The sequence below is a fragment of the Syngnathoides biaculeatus genome, chromosome 10 (genome assembly GCF_019802595.1).
Source record: "Syngnathoides biaculeatus isolate LvHL_M chromosome 10, ASM1980259v1, whole genome shotgun sequence".
Taxonomy (NCBI): Eukaryota; Metazoa; Chordata; class Actinopteri; order Syngnathiformes; family Syngnathidae; genus Syngnathoides; species Syngnathoides biaculeatus.
In genome coordinates, this window is record NC_084649.1 from 10,946,558 (window position 1) to 10,974,329 (window position 27,772).

At 38.7% G+C, this 27,772-nt stretch overlaps 1 protein-coding gene across 2 annotated transcripts; it reads left to right on the forward strand.

Moving 5' to 3' along the window:
- The first annotated feature begins 1,056 nt into the window (after positions 1 to 1,056).
- Positions 1,057 to 26,428, forward strand: mapk14b (mitogen-activated protein kinase 14b). 2 transcript variants are annotated; one of them, XM_061832782.1, is made up of 12 exons: positions 1,057 to 1,459; positions 12,393 to 12,522; positions 18,146 to 18,204; positions 18,820 to 18,931; positions 19,825 to 19,854; positions 20,049 to 20,096; positions 20,445 to 20,559; positions 21,233 to 21,304; positions 23,553 to 23,632; positions 24,044 to 24,122; positions 25,487 to 25,660; positions 25,755 to 26,428. In XM_061832782.1, exons 1-12 carry the CDS (start codon positions 1,344 to 1,346, stop codon positions 25,820 to 25,822), a joined length of 1,083 nt encoding a protein of 360 aa, XP_061688766.1. In that variant the 5' UTR covers positions 1,057 to 1,343; the 3' UTR covers positions 25,823 to 26,428. The 2 variants fall into 2 exon arrangements, with proteins under 2 accessions (XP_061688766.1, XP_061688765.1); XM_061832781.1 differs by lacking the exon at positions 23,553 to 23,632 and adding an exon at positions 23,192 to 23,271 and having other exon boundaries at positions 1,197 to 1,459.
- Positions 26,429 to 27,772: the final 1,344 nt, after the last annotated feature.

Sequence of the window (27,772 nt, forward strand, 5' to 3'; positions counted from 1 at the left end):
ACTTCTATTTGCTGTGTTGAGCTATGTCAATTGTATGGGTTCTGCAAGTTTAACTTTGCGGTATGTTGAATAAAATGAAGTGCAGTTTTTGTACATCTAATTTCATTTTAAACTTTTTGAATAAATATGTAATATTTAAATACTTTGGGGACGTGTAGACAAGTCAATATGAATATAAAGATCATAGTGCTTGTCCTCATCAGGGTCACGGGTGAGTTTGTGTTTATTCCATCTGATTGAGCGAGGTGAGCTATATCACAGCCCCCCCCCTCAAAAAAAAAAAACAAACAAAAACATTCCAATTCACATTCATGGGTAATTCAGTATTTTATTTTGAATATGCATGTTTTAGGGACGTGAGAGGAAGTCGGTCAGCCCATTGCGCTGCCTGTGTGGTATTTATATTTGAAATACCGTATTTTAATCCATGCACATGGAACATCACCAAACAAGAAATGTCACAAGACATGCTCTCGTCTCAATCTCCTGGAAAATGTTCTCACGGGTAATGTTGGCCCGTTTAGTTAAAAACAAAGCTAATATGTTGAATGGCAACACTTCGATACACAGTTCCAATTTATCTTCTGCTATCTAGTGGAAGAGAATCGAATTGTTATACGGATCACTACAGTACGTACAGTACTCCGTTGGCAGAGGTAGACAAACAAATCTGGACTATTTGTGGCTATAATTTTCCGCAGCACGCCTGTTGATCTTTTACAGTACTTCGAGTCGCCACCCAAAGGCGCTGTGGCAGGTAAACATGACATCAGAGAAATCTTAAAATATTGTTAATAATTTTAAAAATAAATAACCTACTGCCTTGGCGGAATAACAGGTAAAAGAAATCACGAGTTTCGCGGCAGGTTCATGAGCTTTTTAAAACGAGGGTGGGGGAAGGGTGGGGATTGCTCCCATCAACGTCTCTTTTTGTGGCAATGACGCGTGGTTCTCGCGAGATATCCGTGCCGGGAGCGCGCTGAGACCAAGACAAATACGCGCTCACGTTTCCGCATGCCGAGCAGAGAACGAAAGAGGGCGAATAATCCTGACGGAGCTCGTCCAACCTGACCCAACGCCTTTCGAAGAGGAAGTTACCTCCACCGAGAAGGTGCACGGATCACTGGGGAGCAATATTCGGAACCCGTTTTGCACCGCGGGATGCCCCCGAGTCCTCGTCCTTTTTCCTCCAGGAACCGCGGCTGTTTTTGTCGAGTTATCAGCAAAGAGTAACGCAGCTTTATCGTGAGTGCCACACGGGGAGGAGAAGGCACAAGTTTGCGCTGCCTTGTTTCCCCCCCCCGCCCCCCCACCTTGCTTCGGAGCCGCTTAAATCCGCAAGAATGTCGCAGGATAGACCCACTTTTTACCGGCAAGAGCTCAACAAAACAATGTGGGAGGTCCCGAAACGGTACCAGAACCTGTCTCCCGTCGGATCTGGTGCCTACGGTTCTGTTTGGTAAGCAGATGCTTTAAGCATATCCATTCTTTCCCATTCCACAGTTGTCATTGCCCGCCTTCCTTTGAACACCTGTTTGTTTCCTGAATCTTCCAAGTTCCGAATGTGCAGCTTTGTACCCGCCTTAGTAATTGTGGCGTGCCTTTGCACGCTCCTGCATCGGGCCAGACAGCGGCCTCTGTATGAGCTCCGATTCCAGTTCGGGACACCGCGATTGCGTCCCGGGGCTCCGGTATGCACAAGCTAACACTTTGCATCGGCGCTCTGAATGCATGTTGCATTTTCCAGTTGGGTGCAGCCCCGGCCTGCAGAGCGCCAGAAGGTCACGTGGTTTGCAGTAAGTAAAGTAGGCCCCCTTGTGCACAGAGAGGGCTTTGAATAGGAGGCAGGAGGAAAAAAAGAGCATGGTGATGACTCTAGAATGATGTCACTCTTTGTAGTACACCCATGACTCACTGTCCCGAGGTGAGGCGCGCAACTCTTAGTCATCACTAAATCCTGTTATGGTACCTTAGCCTTTCTATACTTGTGTGTCTGTGTCCTTTGGTGGACTCTTGGCTGAGCTTCACGTCATTAATGACGTCACTTTGAAGCAAACCTCAACGGGTATGCAAATGCAATTGAGCTCCCCCTTTATGCTGCTCCCCACGTAATCAATGACGTCACGTTGAAGTTAAACTTAACTGGTATCCAAATACATTATTTACATTATAATTATGATTTTTTTTTTTTCGCCTTTACCTAAGTTACTTCTTACCCACGGACCACATAATTCTCTTTTGTATTAACTGGAGTACAAGCCATCAACCCAACATGGGTGGCTTCACTATAAATTTTGCCCACGTGGCTGTAGAAAAAAAAAAAAAAAGATCAACATGCCTCTCCTTCCAAACGGATGTGTCCAGTTTTTTGCATGCTTTTCATAGCTTCTCGTGGTACTAATTTGAAGCGAGAAAACATGATTGTTCCACATTTAAAGTAGAGCTGAGCCAGTGGTGAGGGAAAAGCTGATATTTGTAATTTGCGCTCATTTCGCATCCAATAAAATGTATCTCAGTAACATTTCACAGTCTGCACAGCAAAAATCAACTACTGTAAAAGGATTGCACGATTATGGTAAATATTACACTTTAGGCCCCTGAACAACAAAGGAACCTATTTGTAATTTCCTACTCCTTTATTTGTAATCGTTGCTGTTTTTCAGTGTCAAAATGACTGTGTGACTGTTAGTACAACAGTGGAGGTCTCTTTGCACAGTAGTGGATGTAAATATGGTAACAAAAGTATGAGGCAAAACGTCAATAGCATCGTGCATCATTGCATTTCTGCGTGCGGCTTTAAGTTGCCAATTATGTGAATTTGTCAACATCGCACTTAAAGAGCGAGACGTGTGAATGCCATAACAATCTGGCCTGAGTGCTTCCATGTTCTCACATTTCTCCGCTGTGTGCAGTCTGCTTACAGACCCACAAGGCACGTGTGAATATGAAATCATCAGTTATTGATGACATGTCGCTATTTTATGACTATGTAACCTGGTTTAGCACAGGCTATTTATTTTGTAAAACTTAATTGGGTTGACTGTGGAAAACATGATGGTCAACATATTGTGATTATCAGCGTTAAGAGATTTGGAGCTAAGAGGAAAAATACTAGGCAGGCTGATGAATGTGGAACCCGACAGATTGTGTACTGCACATCTTTGATGATACACGGAACAACTTGATCTACTTCTTGTTTAAATACCTTTTGTGCGGAGTTCAACCTTTTTTTTTGTCACACCTGTTCTGTCAGTTCCTGTCATAAACAGATATTACTGGTACCAATAATGCTAAGTCAAGTTTACTGCCAGTGTTCTTTCCATGGTCACTCAGATAAGCTGAGACAGAAACAGATTATATTTTCTTCCACTTGTTGCAGTTTATTAGTGTAGTCTGGTGCAAAAGTGAGTGAGACAAATTACAATGGAACTTCCAAAGTTGAACATAATCTGTTTTGGATGCAAATTGACTTCAGTTCTAATTGAAATACATGTGTGTGTGTGTGTATATGTGTGTATATATATTCCAGAACCAAACAGTCACCATTATAAAACTTAGAATTATACAGACAATTTTAGGAGTTCAGCAGTTCTACGGTTGTTGTTATTCTCTTTATCTTTGCCTTGACTGATACCGTAGTTGTATGGTAGTGGCATCACAAATGTAAGAGAAACCCAGTAAAAATCGTAACACTTGCCCAGGAAAAGGTTTATCTTGAAACTTATTTTTCATGAAAATTTAGGTTTTTGAAATCTTCAGTTCCACTGTATTTAGGCAGATTAACTGAACATAACAGAATACCCTTTTGCGAAGAGTGTAATTATACATTTACTTGTAACAAGCACTCTTTTCCAGTGAAAGCTTGAGGCAGGTTGTGTCATCTGGATGTTAGACCTATTGCAGTTTTGGACGATTATTATCTCATCTACAGTAAATCAAGTTCAAGGGCACTTGATAGTCATCATGGTAACGAGTAATTCTGGCTTGTTATGTAGAGAAGGGTACAATTCTGCTCAAGTAAAGTGATGCTCTTGAGTGAGCTATAAGAGTACATATTTAGACTCATGCTATTTTAATGAATTTGTGTGACAGCTAATTTAAGTTATGTAATATGTGTCAGAAGTGCAAGGTATTGCACATGCTATACTAGGGCCAGATCATTGGGTAAGGTAATGGTCATGATTATTTTGATTGATATTGAAACCATGATTAAGAAACACTATTATGAACTGATTTCAAAACATTGTATTGATTGAACTGCCAAAACTCAATTTTCTATACAACCTAATAAAACAGCCGGAAAATAAATTCGCAACAAAATAATACAAAGACATAAAAAACGAATAAAAACATTGGCATACCTCAGGTGACTGTATTGTCTATGCATATATTTGTTTGAAAAAAAATCCTCTCAATATTGTGATATTTAGCAAATTGACAAAATCTTGGGAATTCTAAATAACCCAAGACAGGAGATTTTTTTTTTTTCTGATTTCATGTTGTACAGCAGGGGTGCCCAGACTTTTTTACCCCAAGATCTACTCTTCCAGCAACCAGCCTCTCTCTCGATCAGGGGAGGTGGTGATGTTATTTTTTTTAAAAGAAGGACTGATGATGAAATAGAATGACCAAGTCCCAAAGATCTACCCACTACAAAAATCCAAAACATATTTATTTCAAAGTATATTGAGGATTCTTTATGTGTAAGTTTGTGTGCCTTGTATAACCGCTGAAGCCATTATTGCACAACACAATATAGTGAACCATAAACATTTTTTGTAACAATCTGAGTTCACATTGATGATCAATAAACACCATACGAATGAAGATGCACACATGGGCTGTGTCACTCACGTCAGTGGATTCGTTCAACTACAGTGAGAAACACTCCTAATCTGATATGTCCTTCCACACATATGCCATGGCTTCACAGTGCCATGTAACTGTACTCCTTTACAGCTGCAGAGGTTTTATTGAAGATAATATTTCTGCCTTATTTTTAAAAGATCGGAACAACGAGTCAAGTATGCCTCTTTTACCATCTCTCCTTCTGGGAAGCACTTCTTGTTATTGATGATGATGTGACGAACCTGGAACGATGGTTCGGTGGAGGCTTTGGCTGTTGAACTGTATTTTGTGATAAGTGACTGCTGTGCGGCCAATCAGGATTTTAGTTCGTTCACTTTTGTCATTCTCAGCTTTCTTTTCGGCGGAATGTCGGTCGTATTTTCCATAAAATCTTCAAAAATGCCGTGACACATTTCAGTACACTGGCAGATGAGGCAAACGCACTTCGAAAATGACATTGTGAAAAAGAAGTCTGCCTCCCATTCTTTATGAAAGTGATATGTTTTTGTTGTCTTCACCCCAGCATCCATACTCATGTTTGATAAGATTTCTTAAGCAAGGGCTTAAAATAGGGGGAACTCGCTGACTAGCGTGTTTTCCTGTACTGTCGTTGTTTGCAGATGAGCGGTGAGCTAAAGGTCAGAAAAATACAGCTGTCTTTTTTTTTTCGGCACGCCGTCGCAATCGACCCAAACTGCCAGTCGATCGCAGTCAACGCATTGAGCATCCCTGTTGTACAGTAAAGAAAAAGCGATGACTTTGTCTCCTATTTCCTTCTGTACGCGCCTTGGCATCTTGAGAGCAATGTGATGGGTTGCATGCATTGGGCTCCATAATCCAGTAAGCTACAAAAAAAAAGAATAGAAGAAGAAAGTCAGTTTAAAAAAAAAAAAAGAGAATAAAGTCACCTAAAAAAATTTGCACAGGTTACGAAGAATATATGTCCAGGAATATTGTTATATGGTTTGTCTGTATGTGTTGCTATGACGTTTGTGTGTAAATATTCAACATTTGAAGGTAAATCTCTCCTATGATCTAATTTTAATGTTAGCAAGGTTATTTCATTTCCATTGACTGATAGGACATGCTGGCGATTTCTGAAACAGTGTTTCTTGTATTTAGAAATTCAATGCAAGTCTTTTTATTATTTTTTTACAGTAAACTCCAAATGTGGTATCAAACAGATTATAGCATGCAAATGAATGCAGAATAACATGTCACACACTTACTGCAAGCATGATAGGGTGCGTTCAGAATGCATTTACAACACAGGAACTTGCATACACAACCCATGCCGCTGCACATTTTTATGATTGTTAGAAGCCAAAGTAGAAATCCTGACAGTTTTTTTTTCTATTACTCGTTCAGTCGTAATCCCGTTTGGCGCTTTCTCTAATTGATCATGTTTCATTCTCCTGTCAAATAAATGCCCTCAAATTTAATTTCTGTGCTGTGTGTACTAAATCAGGTAAATTGATGGCATGATTGCAACGAGTGGCCTGTTTTTTGACACAATCCCTCACTAATTTGACTACTAGTCCGCCTTTCACCCAAAGTTGGCTGTGATAGACTCCATTACTCCTGCGACCCTTGTGAGGATAAGTGACTTGGAAAATGAAATGGAATGTTTTGGTGCAAATGATTACAAATACTTTAGAAAAATATTCGTAAAGCAGCTCATAAAATTGATGGATGGATATTTATTATCTTGTTTCAAATGTTGTTGTAAATAATGAGTTTTTTGAAATTTTTAGCCAAAAATTATTTTAACAGCATTATTAATCAGTGAGTGTACATCATTAAGTTATGCTTTTTGTAAATGTATCCATAAAAATTCAAGCTGTGGCAGTGCTTGGAGGGGGAGAGGTTCCAATAAGCCAATATCTTTTGAAAGGGCCACTGTCAAGAAATGCATGATTTTTTTGTATGTTATTAATGAAAAAACGGCAGCCGACATGGACCCATGCGTTTTTTCACTACAAAACATGATTTGGACGTATACAGCTTTTTGTAACTCCCGCCATGAAAATCCTGTCGAGGGATTTGTTTTTCAGAAGAAGCAGGAAGTGACCTACATGGCAGGACCGTCCTCAAGTAGACTCATTTGTTTCTGCTAGTTTTACCTCCGGGAAGGTAGCTCATTGTTCCTTCGTGTTAGCCAAAATACTGGCTCGTTGCATTGCTGGAGATTGCTTGAAAACTCGGGAGGATGGATTTACCCTTCATAAGTTTGCAAGAGACCCGGTTCGTCGTGAAAAATGGATTGCACAGGTGCAGAGGACGAGAGCTTTGTGGGTTCCAAATGACAGGTAGGTGTGTATACAGCTACGAAAAAAAATAATAGTTTTGGGCGGACCACGTAATCGGTCTCTCATAATGGAACAAAAGATCCGCGTACGAAATGTGCCTGTGTGCGTCGAACGGCGCGGGGCTGCTGCGTCGCTTCGCCAGCAAAAGCTGCACTTCGGACTCGCGGACAGCGGCGTCTCTGAAGAACGGAGCCGACAATGCCTCACTCGACCGCGTGCGACGACAACGCAGTAAAGCGCCCCGGCTCGACGGCGTTGTTCATCGCGTACTGTGTCGGCTATGAACAACCCCCGAAAGCAGCATGGCTCGGCTCCGTGATAACACAACTCGGTGCAGAAAATGAGCCACACCGGCCGGCTGTGATGAGCCGCGATGGCTCATCTCCGCCGCGGACGTGGATCAGACGGGGAGGGGGTTTGTCCGTGATTGCATATCATATGAATATTGGTCGAAACAATAGGGTAATATTGCCCTGGTAACTTTACTCGGTTGTGTGGTGTTTTCCTTTTTGAAAAGAGCTTCCGTGTCAGAAGGGGCGTGTTCTTCTCCCATAGCAGGATGCACCTCGTCTTTTCATTGGCGAATGTCCGGTGACGTCACGGACAGAGGATGCAGCCAATATGGCGACCACTTGGATGTTGTAGAATGACACTTCTGCAACTTTGGGCATGGATGACGCGCTCTCCGCTCACATTTTTTTTTCGTATAGACATTGAAGTGAATAATGTTATATTTACCTGTATTTTTCATTACAATATCTATTTTAGAATGTTTATAGGGATGACACTTGAAGTTAAGCCTTTGACCAAAATTTTGTAACATTCAATGTCCTAAATCATTTCTACAGAAGGCATTTCTTTACAGCATGAACATAACATGACATTTGATATTAGTGTGCTCTTGAAACTTAATGGTTTGGCCTTCACAGGTGCATCAATGTAATTTAAGTGTTGTCAATGCACCCATCTGTAGGCAAAATTAGCAACATCCTCGGCCAGATTGGACCCCCTGACGGACAGGTTCTGGCCTGCTGGCCATATGTTTGACATCCCTGATTTAGTGGTTCTTCTCAAGGATGACACAAGAAGAAATGAAACTTGGATTTACAAAGTCCTTATTATACAAGTGGTATACTGACAACTCGTTGTCCTGATCTGACAGTGTGATCAAGACTCCAGACTTTCGACCATATAAAAAGTTATATTTTTTATGTGAAAATATGAAAAAAAAAATGGTCAGTTGAGCCAATTTGGATCCATTTTTTAAAAAATGCATTACCGTGTTATTGAATTTGGCCTGGGTTTCGGCAGATACTCAATTAAGTGACCAAAAAAAAGTTTCCATAGTAGCTGTGCCATTGAGTAGTTACTATATTTTAAATTGTTGCTGAAATGTGAGGTGTAATCACACCACGTTGGTATTAGCTCCTCAATTTTCCCAACAATACCAAAATATTGTAGAACCTTTTCACTTGGACCAAAAGCACTAACAATTGTGTATTAAAACATATTTCGGTCCAATAGCTTTCCCAGAAACAAGAAAAAAAATATCTGATGAGTTTGATCAAAATCCCAACATAAACAAAAATGTACCTAGACAAGGATAGGAAATTCATTTTAATAAAGGTGTGACATTGTGAAAGGGTTAATTAAAAAAACTATAGTATTTCAAGACATAAAATTTATTAGATTTTGCAACTATTCAGTCTGAATTTGGTGCCTGCTGTATCTTCAAAACAGCAAAGACATGGGCAAGAAAGTTGAAGAATGGTTAAAACTGGAGAGTGTCTTGATTCAGCGCAAGAGGAGCCTGAAAAGGCTTTATCAGTCACAAGCTGTAATGGGCTCTGAGTCATCGTTTTACAACAGTTTAAAAGTAAAGTTTCTCAACATACTTTTGCAAGGAAGATGGTCATTTCATCATTTGCTGTCTAAAATATCAAATGATTCCAGAGAAACTGGAGAAATAACTTAAAGCTGCATTCAGTGCCTGTGAGCTTGACATGTCTATCGAAAGGAAATTACCATGTGGGTTCGGAAACTCCTCAGAAAACCTTTGTCACCTAATACAGTTCTTCGCTACAAGTGCAACTTCAAACTTTTAACAACAACGGAGATCCCGGAGTAGAGAGACTGGAGAAATAACTCAAAGTTGCATTCAGTGCCTGTGAGCTTGACATGTCTATCGAAAGGAAATTACCATGTGGGTTCGGAAACTCCTCAGAAAACCGTTGTCACCTAATACAGTTCTTCGCTACAAGTGCAACTTCAACCTTTTAACAACAACAGAGATCCCGGAGTAAGCAAACACTTCACAATCAAAGTCATTCATTGTGCAGGAACTGGGAAGAATTCCTCTTACAAAACTTCAACAGTTTTTCTTACATGCTAATTGAAGATGTTAAACATGACATCACACAAATATAAACATGCCCCTTTCATAGATTTATTCAAATGTGTCGCAAGTGTTATTTTTTTTATTTCAGTCAGTGGAACAAACATTTCAGGATAGGATAAAAAGGATTGGTAAATTGTTTTCGTTTTTTTTTTTTTTTACACAATGCTCCAACTTAATAGGAGATGCAATTCCTCAAACATAATTTCACATTTCACCCCAAGTTGTCACTGTATGATTTTGTTTGGTTTTGACACAAGGGTACAATATATATATATATATATATATATATATATATATATATATATATATATATATATATATATAATATAAAAAATGTCATTTTGAAATGTCCAAGTTACGTGTTCATACTTGGACTTAGTTGGCTATAGCTGCTGTAAATCGTTGGCCTCACATTTCTGAGGTCCAGGGTTCAATCCCGGCTTCGCTTGTGTGGAGTTTGCATGCTCTCCCCGTGCCTATGTGAGTTTTCTCTAAGATCTCCTGTTTCCTCACACATCCCCAAAGCATGCAACGTTAATTGGACACTCTAAATTGGCCATAGGTGAGATTGTGAGTGCGACTGTTGTCTGTCTCTATGTGGCTTGCGACTTGCTGCAACCAGTTTAGGGTGTACCGTCTCCTGCCTGTTAACAGCTGGGATAGGCTCCAGCACTCCCGCGACCCTTGTGAGGATAATCGGCTAAGAAAATGGATGGCCGGCTGGATGAAACTAATATGATCCATTATGGTCATGTATTCAGCCAGCAACTACGTATCCTCAGCTCAATGGTCTCCAATGTCACTGCGCCAGTCTTCTTGCATTTTTATGGCCGCTGTGTGCTATTATACATTTTTTTTTTTATTACAGACTAATTGGATGCTGTTTGCTCAGACCAGTCTTGTTTGTTTTGCAGATCAGCAGCCCTTAAAAAGACTGCATGCAGCTTTGTTTACTGAGAACAGGTTCTCAACCCAGAGGCGTCACACTTTGATTTGCAAGACTTTGCAACAGAGTCCAGTTGTTGCGTTTGATCATCTCACTTGTGCTAGAGAGCGAAAACGCTCTGCTTATCTTATTGTAATTATTATGCGTGTTTTGCAACATCATTCACATCAGTCAAGCATCTTAGTAAGATGCTGATTTAAAGTTCATAAGTGTTAACTAACAACTCTCTATCGGAAATGTCACTTGAGGAAATTACTTGCCTATTCCCTTGAAAGATGTGGTGGAATCTAGACTGTAATTAAACTTCCAGGTACCTTTATTGTTACACACTGGGTCACTAGCACAGCTCGTTTTGCAGTTAAGAGGACAAGGCTAAATGAGAAGGAACCACTCCCCGGAACAACTCCCTGCTCTGGTGTGGCTTGTTATAGTCAGGCCAAGATTTTGCATTCAACCATTTGTACTGCAGCGTAACTATTCGACCTAAAAGGAATGTGAGGTATTGTAAGGGGGCCATATTCCCTCAGTTAACAGAGGTAATTTAGGCCAGGCCCATCTGGCTTGCAGCCTCTTTTCCGCCTCATTGTCTTCATTTGGCACTGTTGTCAAATGTCTTGGTTCTCTAGTTTGGCAGGCGCACTCATAAATCTGACTGAAGGTCATTGCCCGATATTAGTTGTACGATACAACTAGAATGCGCCAATTTGCCTCTCTTTCCGTTTTTGCGTTGCGCTTCTCTTTTCTTCACACCATTTTCTGTTCTTGCCCCCCTGTGACAAAGAGGTCGTTACTAGATAAATGACCCAGGTACTCACAACCATGTATGTTGCACACTTCATCATCACCACACATAAAAAATGCAATAGATATATTTAAGATTATAGTAGTAGTGTCAGTTGATCCAGCCATCTTTTATGTCCATTGTTTTTGATCCTTCTTATTGTTGTTATGAAAACTGCGAAGGCTTTTTTTTTTTTTTTTTTGTGTGAAATGACCTCACACGTATTTACCATGAAGGTTGTTGTGGTAAAAGTGAGTTAGATGCTAGGCAGCACTGTGGCAGACTATCACATCTGTCTGATACTTCTTTATATGGGCTGTGATTGGCTGGTGACCAGTCCAGGGTGTACCCCGCCTCTCACTCATACGCTGCTAGGATAGGCTCAAATGCATCTGTGACCCTAGTGAGGATAAGCGGTACCAAAAAAAAAATTTGAATTGAATTCTCAAACATACACAGACATCAATTTGCAATGTTAAAGAAGCAAAACTAAATGGTATAATAAATTCAACATCCCACATCTTGATCTGCATCAAAATGTAATAGTTTTCCTGCAGCCATGGCCCAGGCCCACATGTTCATGAGTTCCAGAGAACTGATTAAGTAGTCCTTGCAAACAATGTAACAAACGCCACGATTTAGGAAATCAAGATTGATACAATGCCAAATAGAGCTGCCACAATGCATTGGGGGAAAAAAAGTTTGGCTGCATCTATTCCCCACAGCAAAACCTTTAGACATTTTGCAACAGCAATCTGGATGAGTGTTTTTCTTTTTTTAATTATTGTTCAAAATTGGTTGATTTGAATAATTTACTCTGTTATTCCATTATATAAACTTTTTTTGTATGCTTTTTCAAAATTCAGCTAGAGTAACAGCCGATTCAGTCTTTATCTGTTACATTTTCTGACAGGGTTTGATAACAAGGGAAACCAATGTCTTATGTTGTATCCACTCTTTTTTTTTTTTTTTTTTTTTTAAATTATAAGGTAGCCCACATACAGTACATACTTACTGTAGTTTAATCCAGGGAAATATTGTAGACATTGATATACTCCACATTTTACAGTGACCATCTTAGCATCTTCTACTGCATTGTGTGTCTTACAGTTCAGCGTTTGATGTGAAGACAAGCCTGAAGGTAGCAGTGAAGAAGTTGTCCAGACCTTTCCAATCCATCATCCACGCAAAGAGAACATACAGAGAGCTACGGCTACTTAAACACATGAAGCACGAGAACGTAAGTTGCTTACTTCTCACATTTAAAGTACTCTCGTGCATTTTTTCCCCACACAATTTAAAACAGTTCTTGGATGTATAAATAACATGCCTCTGACATGTTTTCATTGAAATATGTCAAGGATCCAGAGAATATCATATTTTATACACCCTATTTACTTTCGTGCAAAAATGAAGCTGTATTCAGGGTGTTTGCCAGGGAGACAGCCCTCATCCCAGCCCATAAACTGCTCGGCCAATGGTAAGCCTAGTTTTTGTTGGATTGACATCCAGTGGGCTGGATATCTCCGGCACGGCGAACGTACATATATGTGTATACATTTTTAGCAACTTTTGTTTTAAGGTTAGGTTAGGGTTAGGATGTAATGTATGTTAGCTCCCTCTATGTAGAAGAAGGGGAACTATGAGAGCAGGTGTTTTCCCAGTAAGCGTCTGCTACCTACCCAGAGTTCCCATTATTAACGCATGCGCATTAATCACAAGGAGAATTTTCAGCACGGGCAAGCGTTTGCGGTGGCCGGCTGCTTGCTTCTACTTGCAGAAGTAGCGCCCCGTGTGTGAAAAAACACAAGTGCTCTTCAAGCTGAAAGACCATGAAACATTTTGATTGAAGCAGGCAACAGTTATTACTGTGTATGTGACTCATAAACACTTAAACTTTAAAAAAAAAAAAAAAAAACCTCAGCCACCATACGTCTTCACTGAGTAGCCAACTAATCCCTGTATCAGACAACAGAATTTTCGCTGATGTTGGCCCAAATAGCTATCATGGTTGATTTCGCAGATTGACCTTGACGTATTTTGTTGGCAACGACAACAATTTCTTGTCGTTGAACATAAACCATAACCGATGATTTTGATCCTACGATTCCCCTACATTTCCAAAACAAAAATTCTAGCACTTTAGGATTCAGCATTTTCTATGTAGTGTGACATAACAAGTACAATGCTCCAACAGCGTACCTTGACGTTGGTCAATGGTTTTGCGTATTGTAACTCTTCTCATGCATGACGTTATTTAACATTCTTGGGCTCTGGTGTTATCATTTATTCACGCACACAAACTGTTTACCAAAGATTTAGAGCATGATTGGAAATAATGGTGGTATGTTTATGGACAAACATTGATACAAGCACGAGCTTGCTAGGCTACATAACATTTTGTTGCTTGCTTGCGAGCCATTTCATACAGACCCACAGACATGACATGAGGGAGGGGAAAAACTATTTTGAACGAACGACTACATTGTGTGCATGTACTACCACTTTGTGTGCACATACTTGTGCAATAAACTATTTAGTTTTTATGCACATTAGTAGTTTGTGCGCACAAATTAGTAGGTATTGCGTAGTAATTAGTAGGTTGTGCGCACAAACTACTTTTTCGTACACACAAGCTAGTATTTTTTGTGGGTCCGTAGTTTCATTTTAAAAGTAGGCCCTATGTGAACATACCTCAAAGCCTGGACAGCCCAATCATGAACGCCAGTGATTACACCACGTTTTTCATCTTTTGACTCCAAAGTTGACCCCTAAATTCTGCAAAACCCTCCATCTATGTATAACTCATTTTTACAATGCATGATTTTGCTTCTAACCCACATGATCAAAATATGAAGTATTATCTGTAGTTATTTTTTTTCTGAAGTTAAGCACTTTATTTGAACAATATTCATTTTTATTTACTTTCTCTTATTTTGAAATTCACGGCCACACTAGTAAATTAGAAAACACAGTTGTGTTCATATGTTTGATGACCCAGGTAGAATTCGTAGGATAGGTACAATTCTTTAACGAAAAGATGAAGGGCCAGGTGAAAAGCATTTCATTTTAATGAGATTCAAATTAAACTGTCAAGCATTTCAGAAAAGAATTACTCAACAAAACCCAACCATAAAGAAATTAATGATGATTGTTGTTTAGTCCTAACTCCTTTATACAATGTAATACCTCAGAGTCATCCTTTGTTTGTTGAACTAAAGTCGAAGGAACTGTGATGAGGCCATTTGCCCACATGCTTTTAGACCCTGGTACTACATCCACTCGGACCACTTAATGTTACATAATCACAGTAGCTTGTCAAACGACTCCAGGCAAAGGATATGTGCTGCTCATAAAACAATCAATACATTTGTGTAGCTGGTAGAGATGTCATTGCGTGGTAAATTTTAAGATTATCATGTGTGGATGGTTTTTAAAGGAAAATCCCCTCCTAACTATATGTTCTTTGCTAAAAAAGTTTCCATTTCAACACCCGTGGTTGCCCACAGTATATCCAGAGGGAGAACGACTGTTGAAACCCACTGTTGCTGCTGCTGCTGCTGTTGTTCTTTGCAACGAACACCACAAATTCCTGTCATGTATCATAGATTTTCTCAGCACCTTAATTTAATCCCCAGTTCCATCTGAAGGAAAAGAAGGGTAAAGCATGAGCCTCCCAAGAGCATATTTTGCTGTGTATGATGTTCTACTCGTGATGTGCAGTCTTTCTCTGCATCAGCCATTTCTTCTTAAGAAAAACATATTGGCCCGACTAAATTTTGCACTAAAAAGCATGTGTGGAAATGTCTTGTGGTCTGATTGAACCAAGGTTTGATTATTTTGACCACTGTTCCAAAAGCTAGTTTTGTGAAAGAAAACCAAAGGCAAAACAGCCCAAATTAAAACTAGAGGTGGTTCACTAAAGTTCTGGTTAAAATTAAAACTAGAGGTGGTTCAACAACATGTAAGGTCTGTACACTTTTGCAATCATCTTATTGTAACCCCTCAACCAAGAACAGGAATTTTTTTGTTGTTGTATCATCTAAAATGTTTTGTTGTGTTTACTTGTACAGTATGTACTGCATTTATATCGGCACACTCATACTGTTTGTAGCCTCAGGAGGAAGTGGGAGTGCAGGTAGGTCATTTTTTGCTAGCGTGCTCTTCTTGAAGAGGAAGGACAAAGTAGTGACACTCATTCCAAACCTTAATAAAACTACCCACACTTCCTTAAGTTGTGAGAAGGTTCCATAGAGCACCAATTTTGTGGCCAAACATGATTTAAACTAGTCAGTGCAGGTTCCATGCAACATATGTTTTTCAACAGGAGTCCCATTGTCTGTACGAGCACTTTCCTTTGTGCCATTGCACAATATGAATCTTCATGTTCAGCTGCTGTGCAAACATCCCACTGCCTTTTCATCTATGATCACCCAGGGCATTTATAAACAGACGTCACAGTGGACCAGATCACCCAGACCTTTCCAAAATATCATGGCCTTAAGTCTGCTTTGCTCATCGACAAGTGTTTGGAGCTCTGTTACAATAATGAACAACAGTAGTGATACACACCGAGTTAATGATTAAGGTCAATGATCAAACACATGTAAGACTGGGCCCCTGGTTCTCTCGGGATAAAATATTGGGTTACTCTTGACATTTTTGGTAATTCTATGCTCCTGGCACTGCATAGAGGAATATCTGCATTTGGATGAGTTTGGTGTGAAAGAAATTTAGAGTCCTGACCTCAGCCCCATCAACTACTTTGAGAAGACGAACTTGCATTTTGGTAGAAAAAAAAAATCACAGTAAATCTTGGAATGTTTTTCCAGAACTAGTGAAGCTGTACAGGTGATTTTATCCATATAGTGTATTTCCCAATAGGAGTGTCCACTGTAATAGATGCTGTTCTTACTTAATCCACTACTTGCCATTTGGGACCATCTGCAGTTGAGTAAATATTTGCCCATTGGCCCCGATATGAGGGTATACAGTTGGGCATTTGTAATTTGTCATCAAACATATTTCCATACTGTTTCATCAAGATACAGTGTCCCCCTGCCCATTCGCGGTTCACCATTCGCGCCTCCGCATATTTGCGGATTTTGCTCTTCAAGTTTATTTTCACGATGCTAGAGGTCTTAAATTCTCTTCTAAATCGACGAGGCGGCACATTAGTGCACCTTATGTGCACACTGACTTCCAACATTTGCAAATGTTATGTGACTTGTCCAACAGTCACAGTGGATACACTTTTAGCATTTATGGTAGCACATGTCTTAGCGTGTATGTAAGCTGCCATATGATGGCCACACAAAATACACGCACTTCAAACGCTATTTACATCCTCCCAGCGTGCTTTGCTTCACTAAGGCGGTCCTTAGGGGTTTCATTAGTGCCACATGCTACAAGCGCCCAAAGGCATGCCCCGAGCATTAGAGTTTAAAGGGCATGTTTTTTCAATTATTTCTTGTTGTTCTTTTATTTTATTAGCTAGTTATGCTATTTTGTTTACTGTGTGTGTGTGTAAACTTCATCAGTAATGACCTGCCTATATGGGTAGTGTATATGGCAACCCAAGCTTCTTCTGTGTACAAATGTAAAATTTGCAATTGCTCCTCGCTGCCTCATGAGTGCCGTCATACGGTAGCTTACTTATACACTAAAACATGTCCTAGCACACATGCCAACAATGTAACCAGTGTCTGAAAGTATACTTCATTAGATAAGTCGCACAACTATTATGCACATAAGATATGCTCTCCATTTTTGAGAAAATGTAAGACTAAGTGCATCTTACGGTTTCAAAAATATGGTACATACCATACATGGGTATACTAATACTGCAGCCATTATTTGCAGATTTTTGTTATTTTCCGGGTTGTCAGGAATATAATCACAAATAACGGGAAAACAAAAGGGTTTGCGTGTTCAGAATTAATTAGTGTTTTATATTACTTTTTGTTGTACAGAGTATGAGAGAGAGAGATTCTGATTTCCTCCCCTTGTTGCTAGGAGACTCCCTGGGTTTCAGTTTGGAAAGCTAAGCTGGACCAATCAGATACTGTGTATTTGTTGTGACCGTGGCCTACCAATCAGCTATGTGGGTGTCTTGTGTGGGTGGACTCATGTTGTGCAGCTATTGCACTACTGGGTTTTTACAATACTGTACTCTTATTTATTTATTCATGCCACTCTGTTTTGAAGGGGGGAGGGGATCATGGTTCTGCATCCCTCCATGACCTCTTTCCTGGCATACTTTAGAAGACAATTTATTAATGTCTGTATTGTAATGGGAACTATTTTGTACTAAAAATTGGAATTCCACAACCCTTGTCAGTGCCACAGCAACACCTTGATCACTAGCTTTATTGTAACCACCAGTGTGTGCGCCTTTGTCGCTTTTCTCATGTGTGCAGTGCTCGTACAAACTTTGCTGTACATCACAATGATCAAATTCTTTTTAGATGTAGGGATATGAGAAACAAATTTACATAGTTCTAAAGATGTGTGTTCATTGGTGTGGCCTCATTTCATTGACTGCTGTTGATTTGCATACAACACAGGATTCAAAATAAATACACTTCATACTGTAATTCTTGGAGGAAGAACAATTGTTCCTACCCGGCACACCAGTTATGTTTGCCAGACCCACTTTTTGATGATGAATCAGGTAACACAAACAAAACAGTAAGGTGGTACAATCTAATCTAACTAGACAAACTTGTGTGAGTCCTTGAAACTAAGGCAGTGGCGTGGCTGCCTCGTGGAGCAAATGAAAGTCAGGGTATTGAAGAACACTAATATGTTCTATATCAATGGTTGTAAACATGATCTTTACCCTGTCATTTATTTCCTCTCAGGTGATTGGTCTCCTAGATGTTTTCACACCTGCAACAAGCTTAGAAGAGTTCAGTGATGTGTAAGTCATTTTTTTCTTTCTTTCTTTCATCACTTTAAGTTACCACTTTGAAGTAACGTGCATTATACTTTACATGTGATGTTTTAGGTGAATGTAGGTTAAGCAGATGCACTCTGCACATTGGACTTGTTTCCATGGTAACAGCCATCTGGCAGTCTGTGCATCTGTGCACAGACTACTCCAATGATTGTTACAGAGTCTCAATGTGGGGGTGACATCATGGATACGTGAGACGAAGCCTGTTGCGCTTCAAGGCCACTAGGGCTAAATGTGAGGTCGATTCCAGTTCATGGTGCATAAAAGGTGTCTAGTGCAGCCCCCCTTAACTACTATTTGACATCCGTCAGGTAGAAACACTGTTAGCATACGTAAATAATCGGCCATATCTGGATAGTCTTGACGATCTCATAAACACGATCTCACTATTTTCCCACAGTGTGTGTAGTTTTTCTGACTCAAGACCTTTTGTTGTTTTATTACAGTGGATGAATTAAGATTGAATTATGGGCTTCGCTTGATAGATAACAGATGCCTTAAAAGAATCTTTAATCACTAATTAATGCACTGTAACGCAGCAAACTCCTTCAGGTCTGTGTTGTTGGTTCTGTTTTGCAGCTACTTGGTGACCCATTTAATGGGGGCAGACCTCAACAATATTGTCAAGTGTCAGAAGCTAACGGACGACCATGTCCAGTTCCTCATATATCAAATTCTCAGAGGCCTAAAGGTTAGTCAATGCAATGTCAATGTTGGTCAGTGGAGTGGAAATGAGAATTGTTACTTACTGCTTTATTTCTTTTAAATTTTATATACACACACACAAACACACACATAGTGGAGCCTCTGAAAGTCAAACACAAAATATGTTCTTGGAGACTGGTTGACTTCCAATTTGTTGCAATTATACCACTTTTAATTGGACAGGTGATCTTTTAAGTGACATTGTAACATTCTTCAATACATGTTTAGCAATACATTGTATAATAAAACTAAAATAAAATGTCTTGAAATGAGCAGGCACACAATGATGAGCATGTGTTTGGAGAGGTGGACCTCTTTCCATGAAGACATTAATCATAATAATAATAACAATAATAATAATGAATATTTTGATGTACATTCCAAACAATCAAACCTCTGAATGGAATTCTTTTGCCATATGAGATTATGTATTCTGGTGGTTTTACTTTTTTAGGGCTGTATTTATGAGAATTTTTAGTTTTTGTTATAAACTGACTCAGTGGAATGGAACAACAATAGCATCCAATTAAGTCTTTGTTGATGCTGCTGGTGGACATTTGTGGAACTTCTGTTTATTTCAGTATTTGGTTGAGATAATTTGCTAGGGTAGCTACCGAAAGCTTTAGTTCTATCTCCCATGTGAAAAGACCTTTGCTTTTGGCATGTTTATGCCTCGAGTAAACTCCAGTTAAACGTTTCCTCACTTTTTGCTAACTGAGCCCATTCTAAAAGTTCCACACTTTTACAGCTGAAACACTTCTACTCCTGTAACTGCAGCACATGGTCAAACACACAATTGAGCTGTTACTAATGACACAATGAAAATGTTATCCACTTCAGGACCATGTGAATTTAATTTTCTCATTATTTTCCCTCTAGTACATTCATTCTGCAGACATCATCCACCGAGTAAGTACTAGTTCTGTTGTATAATAGCTTATAATGCATTGGAGCTCACATTTCACTTAATGCGTACATGGCCGATACTGCTTAGCCAGAGTAAAGACTTAAAACAATAAACACAGCATAAGATTTCCTGTGTTATGACGCCAGATTGTTGTACATCATTGCCATTTTTTGAATTTCTCTTTTCCCCTTCCCAGGATTTGAAGCCCAGTAATCTGGCTGTAAATGAAGATTGTGAGTTGAAGGTTAGTGCCCACAGATCACAAAGTACTGTTAATAATATACTGTAGTGTATGCCTAATGGCCACAGAATTACGGTAGGCAGCTGTTCCATACAGCTACTCAAGTCAATCTAAAATACACTACCAGAAACACATTTTAGTAAAAATTCAACCACAAATAACAAGTTACACTTATTGGTAGTGACCCAAAACAAAACAAAAGTGACCAATATATTTACAAAAGCATAATTTTTGAAACAATTCTTGCAGTAGATCTCATTTTATTCGAAATACATATTATGTGGCACATCACCAAGTTTATGGTCACTTTTGTGTACTCCTTATCTCACATTCTGTTTTTTGGTCCGTCAGATCCTGGATTTTGGTTTGGCACGGCATACGGATGATGAAATGACTGGCTATGTTGCCACTCGGTGGTACCGAGCCCCAGAAATCATGCTTAACTGGATGCACTACAACATGACAGGTACACAAACTCAGATGTAACATTTTGTGCCTTTGTTTTCTCATTACATCATTAATTTTCATGGAAGTGGTTTATGTCCTGTTTGGACTGTAGTTATTCATAAACTTAATCATATTATGTGACCAGAAATACCTGAAATTGTAAAAACAGGAACACAAATGTCATTATATCTGTTTGAATTTTAACCTGATGTCAAAACAAAACCCATCATGCTGTTGATGTACTGCATTCCAGACAAGCAGAGCTTATCTATACAAATGTGTATCCAATTAATTTCGTATGTTGGTGTTTTTATGACGAAATCTTTTGGGCGTGGCTAATTGTTGCCGCAGCTTTTTTTAAATGAAACTGTCAGGCCAAATTTGGTACAATGTAGTTTTCAAGACTTTTCAATGCTAATAAGTATTGGTTTACTAAAGCATTACATTGAGAAAGAAAGAAAGGGAAAACAGTTGTCTCGGTATAAAAAAAAATAATAAAAAATTGCAGAGGTTCACTATGTGTCTCTATCAGATGTTGCCAAGATTGCATAACTCTTGGAGCAGTCAAGATGATATGTTGCCATTGTCAAAACCATTGAGATATATATATATATATATATATAATATATATATATATATATATTTTTTTTTTTTTTATTATTATTATTTTTTTAACTGCTACCATGTTTTAGTGGACATCTGGTCGGTGGGCTGCATCATGGCCGAACTCCTCACCGGACGAACGCTGTTCCCGGGCACAGACCGTATCCTTCCACTCTACTCCATCAGGAGGCTGTTGTCGATGAGTGCTCATTGAAGTATGAATTTAATATGAATGCAATTGTCATAAGTAGAGACATGCCAACCCTTGTGCGTGTGTAAATGATCTTCTCATGAGTGCCCCTGAGCTGACCTGGTGTGTGGATGCATGTGTTGGTGAGATAGATGGAGTCCCATGTGGTCTATGAATCAGAGCTGCCTACTGTTGTCTCTCTGATACAGTGCACTTTCCTGTTTCCCCTCCCACCAAGCGTTCCATGCACAGCAGCCAAGTGTAACGTTGCTGTGATACAGAGAGGCAGAACACAGTAAAAAGCATATTCGGTATAAACTACAGTATTAATCGGTGGTGCTTCCTCTTTAATGGAAGCTCTGTAGTTGAGTATGTGCCCTCACTAAGTAGGCTATCAAGTGTAAAACTTTTTTTTTTGTGATGGGCAACATTGCAGTTACAGTTCCCATCAGAGAGAAGTTAAGATTTTTAAACCCTATAGATTACCTACCTCAGCACATTATTACACATATATATATATATATAACAAACTGACGGATGACTACTTTTGAAATCAGAAGTCAACAATAATACTCTTTCAATTATTGGTTAATTCACTGCAAAAAGAGGTTTCCTGGCCCCAAAAAATACACTATTTTTTTTTAATTACATACGACAAATTGAAATTTGGTACAGATTTTAGCAAAAATCAATCGTGTTGACACGATTTTCTTTCTAAGGCCGCATAAAATGACGTGTGCCAAGATCTGTAGTTTTTGATCTCACGAATGTTCTTCTGAATGAAAGTATAAAAAATCCAAGAGAAAATCTCATAAAGTGTGGAAAACATTCTAGCTGCAAAAGGTTATCTAATTTAAGGGACTGTGTGTGTACACAAGGGTATGGGATAATGGATACATTAACATATCTACAAGTGATTGAGTGGCAAGCTATTATTTACATTTAGTTACAACTCTATAATAGCTTGGCATTTGGGTCATTGATCGGGCTTCATTCAGACGTCTCTTGCATGTACTGTCTTTGTATGCTGCAAGCAAATGTGTGGGTGATTTTGATTCAAGGTTTCTTTGTTAGCAGGAATTTGCAAAAAATGCCTTTTTCTCACGCAGAGGATCCCCCAATCACGGAATTTTCAGGTGCTTATTTCTGTGTTTTCAAAAAAATTTCCAAATCTCCAAAGATGCATAAATTTGCTGAGAGAATTCAGGCTCATGCAGATGTGAGCATCTTTAGCTGGGTAGAATTTAGTACTCATGCCAGTAGAGATTGTTTGTGTTGTAGTTATAATTGGTGTGGAAAGAAAATTTATATAGCGCATTTCACACATGAGTAGAAAAATAAAAGTACAAATAAAACAATGGACAGTGCAAGAAATGTGAAAATGATCTAAAAAAACATGGGGGGGTGTTTACCCTGGATTTAAAAACATTCAGACTTCCATACATTCACAGTTCTGTTTGCAACTTGTTCTATTTGCGTGCAGCATAATAGCTAAATCCTCCTTCACCATGTTTGCTTTTGACTCTGAGTCTACTGGGTTTATATCCCATTAGCATTTCTTTCATGTAGTCAAAACAATTTAGTGATTTATGGACCAGTAACAGAATTTATGAAGAAGCTTGTTTTTGCATGGTTATTGTTTTGTTCATGTACTTTCCTACATATACTCAAGTGCACTTGAGTTTCTTTTTTTTTTTTTTTTTTTTTTCGTAATTCAAGTTGTGTATGCTGTAATGTAAAAATGGTATTGAATTATCCAAAAGGGTCGAACACTGACTGCACACTCTCCCGTCCTCTAGACTGACCCCACAAGCTCTAACGTCCCAGTTTTCAGTTTTCCTTCATGTCAGTATGATAGACATTGATCAGTTGAAGTTTATAATGCTGCTCGTTGGAACCCCAGGGCCTGAGCTCTCAATGAAAATCTCCTCTGAGTCTGTGAGTGTCAAGCATCCAAGATTTGTTTGGTCTTTGTTCCTCAAGTTGCTTCTGGTTTCCTCTTTCAGAATTATTAATATTATTATTATTATTTGCTTCTGCTATTTTAGCATGTACTAAAAGTACGGGGGCAGTGATGATCTTCAGTCGCAAAAGCTCTCTTAACAATACCTTCTTTCATATTCATTTTCACCCTATGCTTTTTTCCTCATCGTGCACAAACTCTGTGCCTGTGCTCTTTGACCTCCCTGATATGGTGCCCCTTGACTCAGAAACCATAGATATAAACCAGCTGCAGCAGATAATGCGTCTGACGGGGACCCCCCCAGCTTCCCTAATAAGCAGGATGCCCAGCCATGAGGTGAGACCTCTGGCTTCCCAAGCTGCCCCAGCCGGAGACACTATGAAATATCAACTTTGCATTTAAGCCAAATAGATGGACACCAATGCATAATGCAGAACTCTTTTCTATTATTCACTGTGAATTATCTGCAAACAAGCCCTTTGCGCTCATATCACTGAATCCTTGTTTCCTCTCTGTCTCACTGCAATCGTCGAAGCCATCGAGTACATTGGCCAATGTTGAGCTTGTTAACATGTGACGAATGGATGTTTAAAACAAAAACAACTACAAAAATGTACATAGTTGGCCAATAAAGCTGGTTCTGATGTTTGAAAGAAAGGAAACAATGCACTGAATTTTCAACAATATCAATGCAGAGTTTTTTTCTCTCCTCGAATTGTGACTAATGTTTTTAATTTTTACTTACAGGCAAGGAACTATATAAACTCCCTCACCCACATGCCCAAGAGAAACTTTGCAGATGTATTCATTGGTGCTAACCCTCTTGGTAAGTCGGGCTTTTTTTTTTTTTTTTTTTAAATCCTCACTCACGCGTCTCTTGGCTCACTGCGTCCCTCTAGTGGTGTATAGTGTCCTATTACACTAGTGGCTACAGTGGCAGTGTATCAATGAAAAATTTACTTGTGTAAAAGTGCTATAGTATTATCAAATAATATTGCACAAGTAAATGTAAAATGTTGTCCTACAAATAATTAAAAGCAAGTCCTTGGGGAAAGACTTACTCAAGTACTGAATAACTTGTTCGTATCATGATTTATTCTTTAATCAGAGCATAAACATCAAATAGACCAAAATATAAAATAATGTACAATTTCAGTCATTTCCCAACAGTGTGAATTTAACCCAATCAATGACTAAATATTTATCAAATAACAAATAAAAGCAAATTCAGCTGCAAGAAAATGACTTTACACTGGTAAAATGGCACCGTAGGCTCAACAGGCAGCGATTTGGGCACATGGAAAATTACAACTTGTTTTTGTTGGTTAAAATACAGACATTTTTAGGCAGTTAGATGAGCTCTCATGATTACTGTAGCACTTCTTTTTTTAAGTCTATTCATCCATATTCTTTACCACTTATTTTCACTCGGGTTCGAGGTAAGTTGGAGCCCATTTTTTGGGTAGATTGAGATTTCTGTCATGTTTTATGTGAATGAATCACTTGAGAAACTTTGCTTCGGTGTGGGGCCACAGAGTGGAGACTGCGGTCACGTGACTCCCTGCTTGGTTGATTGGTTAAATGGAGTCCAAGGTTGCTGGTAAATAGGTTAGAATGACTAAATGAATAGGATTGCACAAGTAACAAATACGAGGAGACAAGAATGAGTAGCAAGCGCAGTGTACCTCAGTGTAATGGAGTAAAAGTAGTTTCTTCTTACCGAAAATACTAAAAAGTAGAAGTAAATAGTGTGTTCTATTAAAACTACTCTGACAACTATAATTTATCCAAAAATGGACTGAATGGATGTGGATGAGTAAAAACCGCTCCTCTGGCATTTCTTTTACAGACCACATGCTTTTTTTTTGTCAAAATCAGATTATAGTTTTGGTCGTGTATGGGACAAGATTTTAGTAGTGTATATTTTGTATTAGTAGTAAATAAAATATGTTAAGCCAAATTAATGAAGCAGTTATCAAAGTTACGTTAACATCTTGATTTTAATTAAGATTCACCCAAGAAAAAAAAAATCTTCAGTGTTCTTTCCCCAAGTGAACTCACAAGGATGTCTATGAGTCTATGCTGTTAGCCATGTTTTATTCAACAGCTGGGGCATAGATAGGTTGCAATAAGGGTGGTGTGATACAAATCTATAGTTTTTCACATAGAACATTGACCCCTGTGCTCTAGCTGTGGACCTGCTGGAGAAAATGTTGGTGTTGGACACAGACAAACGGATCACGGCGTCACAGGCGTTGGCTCACCCTTACTTTGCTCAGTACCACGATCCGGATGACGAGCCCGAAGCAGAACCTTACGACCAGAGCTTTGAAAGCCGTGAGCTGGAAATTGAGGAGTGGAAGAGTAAGTGGGCACATTTTAGATGGGGGTAGGCGGGGCTCATAAAAGAACTTTGATTTGATTCAAGCTTCTTCTGTCTCCCTGTCCATTCCAATAGGGTTAACTTACGAGGAAGTGATCAGCTTTGAGCCACCATCGTTTGACAGGGATGAGATGGAATCGTGAAGAGGAGGAGGCCTCTATCCTTTATTAGAAACACACTTATTTAAAAAAAACAAAAAACAAAAAAAAACTTGTGCGTCTGACTCACCCACTCTGTTCATACACTCTCAACACCACAATGTTCAAGTGCCTGCCATATTTAAATCTCTCGGGGGGGGGGGGGGGGGTTCATTTTCAGGGACTAAACTTGACTTTGTGTTTCTCTCTTTTTGTTAGTTTCTATACAAGCTAATGATTTTGTGAAATTAGCAACTAGTATTGTATTCTTTAGATTCTCAGCAAATTGGAGCAATTTATATTTCATTGATAATCAAAACCATACTTGATAAACAAGCAGGATAAAAACATTTCTAAGAGATATCAAATGTATCCTCATCCACTTTCAAATGATATATTTTTGGACATGGAATTGTTTTAGAATTACAACAAAAGAAGTGGTTGTTTAAGAAAATAATTTAGCCTGGCCAGTAATCATATTGGAAGAGATTTAATAAATACAGCATGTTGTCTACAGTATATGTAACACACACACACCTCTGTGGAGTGCAGTTAAGGCTTTGTTTTTATATTTGGATGGAAAGGCTTTCATTGCTGCTGCTCTTTACATCCCTGACATGTTTGCTTTCTGTACATGTTTTAGGCTTCTTCCCACTGTTTGTCCTGTTAGCACTTTAGTTTGTGTACAGTGTTTAAGCATCCTTTCACATCCTGCAGGACCACAGTGGTGTATGTTTTGAGATTCTTAATCTTATCCACACCGTCAGCAGACATATTGCGTTTATAAATCACAAATGTTGGTTGAATGTTTTATGGATGTCAGGCTGTCTTATATTTATGATCTTTTCTCATGTCTTGATGTTTTGTATATTGATCATAATGTTATTTGTAAAAAAAAAAAAAAACACCCCTAAGGTTCAGTTCATTATTTATGGATATCTGTGTTTTACCAGAAACCAAATGTATCATCTGTTAATCTCAGTCTGTGATGACTAAAGTTACATGTTGTTCCAGCAGAAAAATTAAGACAATTCCATTGTTTCCTAAGCATGTTTATTATTGTGCTGCCAGAATCTATTGCATTCAAGCACATTCTATTGTCAAATAATTGAGAATTATCAGTAAGGTCACTTGCCCCTCCACCCCTCTCCCAAAAAAAATATATTTTTTGTTTTTCAATTTTTTTTTGGGCTATTTTAAGAGATCACATTTAGACATGCTGACTTCATTTCATTGCAAAACTTTTCACGTAGGCCTTTTTCAAATGTGTTATTTAATGTGTGCTGAATTAAGATCTCATATTTTGAAATTTTTTTCTGTCTTTTTTTTTCAACGAAAGTTCAAACATCTTGTCATTTATTTGAATAATACAGAGGGTCATGTCTTGGTATGTATTTACTCACTGGATGCTGAAGCCTCATGGTCAACACTTAATTTGACTACTGATTATTGGTTTTATTGGCAACCACTGTTTTGAGGTCTTTTTAAATATGATATAAAACAGCTTCCTGTAAAATGCTACCATAAGAAAATAAAGACAATTATTTTTTAAACTGGGAAAAAGTATACCATATGTGTTAGTTGTCACTTTCATACTGTGATCAAATACTGCAGGTGATACATATTTGTATAAAAGTCCTGCTACCACGAGGGGACAGAATTACATCGTCTGTCTTTGACAGACTTTTTTTTTTTTTTTTACATTTTATACTACCGGACCCTTGTGAGGATAAGCAGCTTCGAAAATGGATGAATGATCTGCATGAAATATAACTGCATAAACTATAGGCCTACTTGAAGTAATTACTGCTACAGAAATGTTCAGTGCGGATATGCCTCATAATAAATTCCATGACCTGGATAATAAGAGTTAAGTGATGTGTAACGTAAATCTGAAGTATCTAGTTATTTAGTGTTATCTTTAGCTGCATGGGAAATAACCAAACCCTAAGATAG

Excerpts from the sequence above, each read along its gene's own strand:
- mapk14b (XM_061832782.1), top strand. The coding sequence starts at position 1,344 with ATGTCGCAGGATAGACCCACTTTTTACCGGCAAGAGCTCAACAAAACA. Across the intron at positions 21,305-23,552 it reads GCTGTTCCCGGGCACAGACC|ATATAAACCAGCTGCAGCAG; the intron begins GTATCCTTCCAC and ends CAGAAACCATAG. Across the intron at positions 24,123-25,486 it reads CATTGGTGCTAACCCTCTTG|CTGTGGACCTGCTGGAGAAA; the intron begins GTAAGTCGGGCT and ends CCTGTGCTCTAG.